The 9,322-nt window shown below is 57.1% G+C and overlaps 1 protein-coding gene across 2 annotated transcripts; it reads right to left on the bottom strand.

Annotated features, from left to right (window-relative positions):
• CDK5RAP3 (CDK5 regulatory subunit associated protein 3) lies at positions 1-9,322 on the bottom strand. 2 transcript variants are annotated; one of them, XM_006098919.2, is made up of 14 exons: positions 9,132-9,322; positions 8,862-8,907; positions 6,420-6,551; positions 6,035-6,135; positions 5,668-5,716; positions 4,787-4,965; positions 4,488-4,624; positions 4,127-4,271; positions 3,412-3,513; positions 2,927-3,005; positions 2,430-2,518; positions 926-1,131; positions 412-583; positions 1-329 (listed from the first exon to the last, which is right to left on the bottom strand). In XM_006098919.2, the coding sequence occupies exons 1-14, from the start codon at positions 9,135-9,137 to the stop codon at positions 264-266; spliced, it is 1,509 nt and encodes a 502-aa protein (XP_006098981.1). In that variant the 5' UTR covers positions 9,138-9,322; the 3' UTR covers positions 1-263. The 2 variants fall into 2 exon arrangements, with proteins under 2 accessions (XP_006098981.1, XP_006098980.1); XM_006098918.3 differs by lacking the exons at positions 8,862-8,907; positions 9,132-9,322 and adding an exon at positions 8,543-8,696.

Below are 9,322 nucleotides of genomic sequence, written 5' to 3'. Positions count from 1 at the left end.
TAAAGCCAGTCTCTTCCTCTTTTATTAAGTCCGACCGGATTAACAAGGAGACGCTGGGGTTTCAGGCTGACAGGCTACCGGGCCCATAAGACAGCTTCTTGCAGAGATACAGTGAGTGCAAAGGTCACCATCTGGGTGACGCTCCCGCACGTGGCCTTCCATCCTCCAGAGCCTGGTCTCCTGCTGGGAAAGGCCCGCAACACCAGCCCTGGCGTCCCACCTCCGTCCTGAGGCTGAGGAGACGAGCAGGACGTGGGCGGCTGTCACAGAGAGGTTCCCATCAGGTTCACAGGGCGCCCGTTGTACCTCTTGGAAATGTCAGCTTCAATCTGAAAGACAGCGACGCCGAGTGGGCCTCAATCTGCGGAAACGGGGGGTTCTGCCCGGGTAGGTTTCCCTTTCCTGCCTTACCAGCTTCTGCAGCTCCTTGGTCTTCTCCAGCAGCAGGTCCAGCTTGGGCTCCAGAGCGGCCTGCTCCTGCAGTGCCTCCTGCTGCTTCTGCACCATCAGTTCTTTCTTCAAAGCCAGCAGCTGGGACTGCTTCAGCTTTTGCTGGAGGAACTCGGTCACTCTGTCCACATACCTGCAGGGCGTTCAGGGCAGTGGTGTAGCAGAGCACCCGGAGCATCCCATTCAACTGAAAGATGCAGCTCAGGAAACCACATCCCGAATTGGCCTCATCCTTCCGCCTTTCTGTAAAGACTACCTCCCACTTCCCCTGTCCTCCGGGTTCTGGCTGCATACAGCACATCACCCCACCTTGCCCCACAGAGAATCTAGGTCCCCAGTTGGGATGGCCCAGCTATGGGAGGCAGGCACGAGGTCTAAGGGGTCATGGAGAAGAATACAAGGGGTCAGGACTCTTCAAGATGGAGGAGTCCTGCTCCGATCCCGGAACAGCCCCATGTCAAGGGGAAAGCCAGACCTTGGTGAGGCCAGGATCATGAACAGGTGCTGCATTCGGAGATTGGTGAGCCGGCCAATCAGGTCCTGCAGCGCTGACACCAGGGTTTCCATCTTCGCTTTGGTCTGGCCCTGCAGGATGGCTGGAGCCAGCTGGAACTGGCTCACAGACAGGATGTCGGCCTCCTCGCTCATCTCCACGGCTCTCTGGGACAGGAAGATCTCGAGCTGAGGACGAAGAGGATTTGGTTCAAACCAAGAAGAGAACTCGGAGGCTAAGCCCCAGCCTGCCCCAAATGAAGGGTGAGATGTGAGGGTGAGGCTCCGGGTGCGGAGGGGTTCCTTCCTCTGAATACTTCTGTTGCTAGAAACGCACCAACTATAAGGTGAGAGCTTGGGGCAGCCTCTGCTTCACTCTGCCGTCACCCGTGTCTATCTCAGGCCCTGAATAGCCTGGACCCCCGCTTCCTCCTCGCTGGGGACCAGATAACTAGGAACGCAGAGGTTCAAAGGGTTCTCTCGGCCCCGGTGAAGGCATTTTCTCTCCGTGGGAGGAATGAGACTCGGGGAGAGGGATCCCTGGGATAAGGAAGGGCTAGGAAGACTCAGAGGCAGCCACAGATCGTGTCCCTCTTATTCAACCACGGAAGCTTGATCACTTCTGTCCTCCTCTGCCCTGGAGGCTAGGAGGGTCCTCTCTGGACAGAAAGAGGATGAAACTGGTGAGGACAATCATCTTCATGAAGCCTCCCCCGCCAGCAGGGCCCTGGGAGGGAACAGACCCAGATTAACAAGGGCAGCCCCCAGCGCCCCAGCCCCACAAGAAGGACCGAGAACACCGGCTCCTTACTCTGGGCTGCTCGTACCTTAGCCACAGGGATAGTATTGACACAAGTGAGATCAGGTGGCTCCAAACCTCTAACAGCATCTCAGTCACTCGTAGTAAGAGCCAAAGTCCAGAAGCTTCACCTCTCTGATCGCCTTCACTTGCCCACCCCCGGCTCTGCCAGGCCGGCCTCCTGCATCAGATACGCAGGACACACGCCCCTCTCAGGGCCTTTGCAATCGCGCCCTCTGCCTGGAGAGCTTTTTGGCCAGGCTTCAGCGTGGCTCCCCCTGCCCCTGCAGGTCCTGGCTTACTGGTCACCTTCACCACGAGGCCTTCCCTGATCCGCCGATATGAAGCCCAGCAGCCCTCCAGCACTCCTTTCCTCCGTGGCACTGACGTTAACACCTAACATACCGCATCTCTTACTTTATTCATCTTGTTTCCTGGCTGCATTCCCCACCGGAACATAAGCCCCAGGTCCGGGACTTGGGCTGTTTTATTCCCTGCTCCCTCTCTGGCGCCTCGGGCAGTGCCAGGGGCTGGGAACGTGCAGGGTAAACCCTTGCTGAGTGGATGGGGCCTCCTAGTATGAGATGTCTCTGGTGTCCCTCACAGGAACAGGAAGGGCCGGGTCAGGGATCTGGAGCCAGGCCTCCAATGCGGTGCCCCCCACGCCCCTCGCAGAGGATGAAGGTACCTCCATGAGCTCATCGATGAACTGGTTCCGGGTCTCAGGGTATTCAAGGAGTGTCAGGGCATCCGAGCCCCTAGCAACACCTTCCGGAGCTGCCAGGAGGAGACAGAATGATGAGGGAGCTGAGGACGGGAGGAGACCTCCCCCAAGTGAGACGGTCTGGTGGGTTAATATGGACACGGACTCACTGAACTAAAGCCACTTCCTGTGCCAACCCCAGGGGGAAAGGTTACCCATTCCCACGTCGCAGCCCTAGACAGGCACTGCTGCCAACCGCAGCCTGTGAGGACCACAGCGGGGTCTGAGTGAGGCCAGCCCTCTGGGCATAGGGGGTGAAGTCTCGGCCTGCACTGCCCTCTAGTGGCTCACATCGCTGCTACAGCCCCTCAGCGGGTGGGGAGGGTCAGTTCAGACTCAGAGCCAATCAGCACTCCTGGGACCCCTCGCCCACATTCCTTTCCAAAACCGTCCGGGCTGCTGGCAGGGGCCGGCGCACTCACCCTCAGTTCCAGCCTCCACCACTGTGATCTGCAAAGCGGCAGCATCCTCTCCCCAGTCTATCCCATCACCCCCAGCTTCCTGGGTGGAAAGCAAAGAGCCCCAGGAATGTTGGCAGAATTTTCCCAGCAAAGCGAGCCAGAATCAACCCAAGCCCTCCCTACGTTCAACAACCGCACATTTCAGCTGCGGGAAGGACACGCAGGCCTGTGGTCGGTGGCAAAGATGCCAGTGTGAGGCCATGCACGTTGCCACCCTCACCCCTGCTCTGTAGAGTTACCACCTGCTGACAACCCCACACCTGCCCCAAATACCAGGAGAGGCCCCGACTCTGACATGTCACTTTGGAAGCTGTCTCCCCTGGACCACATGTGGTCAGAGCCATGAGCTTCCAATGATGCCTTTAAAGGCACAGACAAGACTTTTCTTCTCGCTGAAGCAGTAATCACAGAAAGTCCTTAGAGACGGACCGAGAGGGCATCCTCACCTTTGAATCCGATTCCAGGGAGATGCCCCAGTCAATGCCTGCAGGCTGGGCAGGGTCAGTCCCTTCGGAGGCCACCTCTGCCCCAAAGTCGCCCCAGTCAATCTAGAAGGAGAAAGGAAGTGTTAGCTCGCAGAGGGTGGGGATGGTAAGGGGCCTGCTTCCCACGGGCCTCGGCCGCCTCAGTAGGATGTGCTCGTCCACTGTTTAAACGCAGTGGCCTCCAAGCTCCCCAAAGCAGAGCCCATCTCGGAGAGCTGACGGGACTGAGGGGTTCCTAGCTCAAAGCCAAGCAGATTGCTGAGGCTCCCAGCCCTCTTCTATACTCTGACCTCAAGAAGGCCAGAAAGCCTGGCCTGCGTGGCTCAGAGGCTGGGCATCGACCTATGAACCAGGAGGTCACGGTTCGATTCCCGATCAGGGCACATGCCCAGATTGCGGGCTCAATCCCTGGTGGGGGGTGTGCAGAAGGCAGCTGATCAATGATGCTCTCATCATTGATATTTCTATCTCCCTTTCCCTTCTTCTCTGAAATAAAAAAGAAAAAAAATTTTAAAAAGGCGGCCGGAAAAATAGGGGAGTAGGGCCCCTGGGCCCTTCCACCTATAGTCTCTCACACAAATCCCTTTCTTCCTCTGGGACTCTGAATTCAGGCTGTGAGGCTTGGGCTGTGTGTGTTGGGGGGTCGGGGGAGCAGCTCTCCCTCAGCCTGTCTTACCGCGTCTTCTTCCACCTGCTCGGGCGGCTCCTCGAGGTGCGGCCGCTCCACCACCGAGGGCTCTGTGCCCGTCCTCCACTCGTACACCGTGGCGTTCCCCCGCTTCTGCACAAATCGCAGCATTGGCAGCACCTGCTCCTCGGGGCTGCAACAGGGACATAACTGACGCTCCGGCTGCCCACTCACAAAGCCAACAGTGGGCTTTGGCCTGGGCCATAGGTCAGATGGGCAAAGCCCCCATGGGTTCCAGTGCGTAAATGAAACTCAAGTGTCATGTGGGGAAAACACAAGTGGAGAAGAGAGGACAGCCAGCGAAGCGGGCACACCGCCCCCTGCTACAGAGCAGCCCCGGCCTCTTTACCTCTCACACACGAACCCCACGAAGGCCTGGTACAGGTCGATGGCTTCCCCCAGGGACCGAGCCCGCGCCCCGATCTCGGCCAGTTGAGTCGGTAGCTCCTTCACCAGGGCCAGCAGTTCTCTCCGGACATTGTCTCCCTAGAGCGGATGGAAGAAGGGGGCTAAGGCAGAGTGCGGGAAGTGGGGTCCAACAGATTAAAGAAAACGTGCGAAGAGCAGACAGGAGAGAAGCTGGCCCCCAAAGGGCACAGCAGGCTGGGGGGAGCCTTTCCCAGATGCAGAGCTTGGGCCTCCGCTCACCGTGATGCCGTACTGCTTGCACGAGTGGTAGAACTGCTCCCGCATCTCGGCAGCCCCGCCCTGGCCCTCCTCCTCCTTGCGGCTATATTCTTGCTGCAGCTGCTGGCACTTGGCGATCTGCTTCTTCAGCGAGGGGATCTCATAGGTGACGTTCCGAACGAGGAGGCTAGAGAGTTCCACTGAGAAGGGCCCAGGAAATTCGCCTCAGACACCCGCCCCATCAGGCAAGCATGCCCGGCACACGCACACATGGACCCTCGTTTGGTGGGGAAGAGTGTGGGGTGGCTTCCCAGCTCCTCCCCTCCCTCGCTGTAGCACCTAAGACAGCCATTTAACGTCTCTAACCCAATCCTCATCTGTATCACAAGGTCGACAATATTTGCCGTGAGGACTAAAAGAGGGAATCCACATAAAACACCAAGCCTAACTCCTTGTATTTAGGTATTTAGTAGGTGCTTGGTAAATATTAGCTATTATCATTATTATTATTTATACTATTAGAAAACACACCCAAACTACAATCAGCCCTTCAGTTACTCTCTCAGGAACTTAACATGGCCCCAAGGATAATCCACGCATCCTCTGCCTACTATAGAATGGGGGTGCGGAGGGAATGGGGTTCCACACTCACCTTACGAGAGTTCAGTGGTAGAGAACTCACACATACCTGCGGGGTCAGGCCTGGCATTTACCTATCACCTGCCTGGTCCTCCTGCTCCTCCCAACACTGTGGAATGTATTTTCCCACCTTGCAAACATCTACAGCCCCACCTCTCCCCCCACACGGTCTGTGTCTCCTAGAAGCTCAGTGTCTCAGGACGATGGGAGTGGGCTTCCCCAGTGGCTCCCTGGACACCAGGAGGCCAGGCTGGACCGCCTACCCAGGTAGCTGTTGTCCTTCTCATACAGGGCCACGATCTCCTGCCAATCCTGCGGGAGAACGGAAACAGGAAGTGAGCCAGGACTGCACTCAGCAGTCACGTCCCAGCGCAAGCCCGGAGCGGGGCACGCTCTCCCAGTCTTCCCGTCACATCAAACACACATTCCTTGTCCTCCTCTGAGCACTGGCTGGACCACCCACTTGATTTTAAGAGTGTGGCGCCAACGAGCAATCCCCAAAGGAGCTACTTCTGGCATAAGCTCTGGGGTCGGAGAGAAAGTTCAGGAAGCGTTCCATGTAGGCGTCTCCACCGGATCCTCCGAGAGACCCAGAGCTCTGATCCCATTAGCACCCTCGCCCACACTTGCCTTCATTCGCTGAGAAGAGTACCGGCCAAAAATGTTTTTTGTGGAAGCTTCAGTGCCTTTGAGAAGGTCCACGATTCTTAGGCAGTGGAAGTAGTGAATGTCTGGAAAGCAAGGGAGAGCAAAGACATTGAGAATTCCAGTACCTTCCCCATCTACTCTGGCCAAGAGCTGACTCACATGCCAGTGACTGAAGTAAGCACGGTTCTCCCATCATGCACAGCTCTCTCCTTCACCAGTTTGTGTAGGAAGAAACGGGCATCTACACCCCTGGACAAAATCTTTCTCTGGGGATCAGCTGTGGCTGAGCTACAGGGGAGCAGCTCAGAGGCTCTGTACGGCGCCCGGGGAAGCGAGGGCTCCAGCAGGGTGGCCCCAAGGCACTCACAGGACCCAGAGAGCAGCTGGGCAATCTCCTCGCTTTCTGGCATGTCCTGGATGGCGGCATTGATCTTCTCTCGGATGGTCAGCACCAGACTCTGCCACTTCAGGTTGCAGTGCCTTCTGTCCACCAGCCAGTCTACGTGAGAAACACCCAAATCACAGCGCTCCCCTTCAGACGGTCCCCATTCGGGCAGACACGCTACGACAGGGGCTAAGGGTTGTATTCACACTGGCTAAGGTGTGGGGGTCACGGGAAGATGGAAATGAAGCCAGGCCCAAAGGGATGCCTGCAAGGGCTAAACAGACGCTGGCAACCTGACTCCCCGGAGCAACTGGCTCCACACAAGGATAAAGAAAAACTTTAAACTAGTCCTGACATCAAAGCGCCACTTTTGACCACTCTAAATTCTCCATAATATTTTTGCTTCCAGGGGTAATTATAACTTTCTTGACAGAGGATGATGTTCCACTTCCACTTCCTCAGGGCTGGGATTAACCACGACAGTGAAAAACACAAGAGGGTTCTGCCAAGAGCCGGGTGAATGAACAACTGCAAAGCCCCTAATACCGATAGCGCCCGCAAGGCTACCTCACACTGGTCTGTTCTTACCGGTGCAGCTGCCCCCTGCACACGTGAATACGGGGTGACCGACCTCCTGGAAGCTGGGCCTGGATGTAAGTTGTTAGCAGAGGGTCAGGGTGGCTGAGAGCCATGCATGTGTCGTCAGGAGGAGAGAGCTACGAGCTAGGCTTCGTGGTTCAGGCGGTCCTGCCTTCTAATTATCAACTTCCTGGGGCAAGTCTCTCAGCCTCCGTGCCTCGGTTTCCCCACATGTAGAATGGGGATAATAAGATACTGAGCTATAAGGGGAAATGTAGGTACAGCACTGAACACTGTGCCAGGCACAGGGCAAGGACTCCATAAATCCTACTGATCTTCACTTTCACAATATCAAGTGCCTGAAAACGCACCTGGTATAGCGAGGACCCTCCATGAATGACTGAGGGTCTGCGCTATACCCTCACGGCCAAGGACAAGTTCATACACCGAGAGTGCACATGTGCCGAAGAGCTGGGACAGGCCTGGAGTGAAGCCAAGGAAGTGGCCACTGCACAGGACTGACTGACTGGCCCACAGCGGGAAACTCAGAACCAGCCCTGGTTAATAAATTGGTCCGACGCGGGGCCCCACAGTGGTTATCATTCTACTCCCTCTGCTGTATTCCTTTAAAATGTCCAGAAAGAAAACTTCTGTGGATGTCACAGCACTAGAAGCAAAGGGATGAGGTAATTAAGCAGACAGCTTAAAAAACGATACGGCATCAAATCAATCAATCCAGTAAGCGTTTAAAAACCCAGCGGCTGTGCAATGCCCTGGAGGGGTCAGAAGGAAGAGGTCCTTCCTTGCCCTGAACTGGGGAGGGGGTCTGTGGATCAGGGAGGTGGCCCGGCCACTAACAGGTCTTTATTTCCAACTGGGTCTAGGTCCCTCTTCTTCCTAAAGTCAAGGGAAGACGGAAGCTTCTAAAAAGAAAAGGGAGCCCCGGCCGGTGTGGCTCGGTGGGCGAACGTCGACCTATGAACCACGAGGTCGCTGTTCGATTCCCACCTGGGTTGTGGGCTCGATTCCCAGTGTGGGCTGTGTAGGAGGCAACTGATCAATGATTCCCTCCTATCACTGATGTTTCTATCTCTCTCTCTCTCCCTTCCTCTCTGAAATCAATCCTTTCCTATATAATAAAAGGGTAATATGCAAATCGACCAAACGACCGGTTGCCATGATGTGCACTGACCACCAGGGGGCAGATGCTCAACACAGGAGCTGCCCCCTGCTGGTGGTCAGTGCACTCAGCCACAAGCTGGGCTGATAGCAAACCCAGTGGCCAGCCTCCTCCCAGGGGGCCTAAGCTGTCAGTTGGACATCCCCCAAGGGCTCCCCAACTGCAAAAGGGTGCAGGCGGGGCTGAGGAACAACCCCCCCACCCCACACACACACACACACAGTGCACGAATGTCATGCACCGGGCCTCTAGTAAAAATATTTTTATAAATAAATAAATAAATTAAAAGAAAAGGGAGTTTCCCCCAGCTTAATACAAAAAGCACAGACATTGGAGCCTGACATACTTAAGTTCCCATTTCGGATCTGCCACTGTGTTATGACTTTCAGGTAGGCCACGCCCCTTCCTGCGCCTGAGGGATGTGATTGGACAACACATGTTCCAGATGTTAAGTGGGAAACGCAGGTCAGGTACAGACTAGGCATGGTCCCTCCCGCTGCTGTGAGCGAGGCCGGTCAGGCCACAGGCCGGGGCACAGACCCGTGGGGCCGGTCAGCGATTTAACAGGGGTCTCGGGGGGCACCAGGGCTCCCAGCTGTTGGCGACAGGGGGGGAAGAGGCCGGGCTCCCCCGAAAGCGGGCTGCGCGGGGACGCCCCGTCCTACCGAGCAGCTTGCTGGTCTGGATGTCGATGGGCACGTGCTGATGGTCCTGGCGGGAAACACGGCAGACAGAGGGGTGTGAGCGCGGGGAGGGGGCGTGCCGCTCGCGCGCTCATTTCACGGGCACCCGCGGGGCCAGAAGGAGGGGTCAGGGAGAGCTGCGCCCGCCCGCCCGGGAGGGTGGCCGAGGAAGCGGGTTAGGGACGGACGGGCGGAACTGAACCCAGGGGTCCCGGGAGAACCCCCCCGTTTTCTCGGCTCCTGTTCCCCCACCTGCATCTTTCCTCCACTTCAGCTTCCGGCCGACGACCCAGCACGCCCCGCCTACCACCAATCCAGCGCCGGGGCGGCAGCGCTTCAGTTTAGGCCCAAACCGGCCTCCTCCGCCACGTCGCCGCTTTCCTCGGAGCCAATCGGGGCGCTCGCTCCACCCCTGGCCGCAAGCCCCACCCACCCCCGGGCTC

This window comes from Myotis lucifugus, unplaced genomic scaffold (assembly GCF_000147115.1).
Source record: "Myotis lucifugus unplaced genomic scaffold, Myoluc2.0 scaffold_254, whole genome shotgun sequence".
In the NCBI taxonomy this organism is placed as follows: domain Eukaryota; kingdom Metazoa; phylum Chordata; class Mammalia; order Chiroptera; family Vespertilionidae; genus Myotis; species Myotis lucifugus.
Note: the sequence above shows the minus strand (reverse complement) of the source record. Positions and strands in the feature narration are given on the sequence as shown.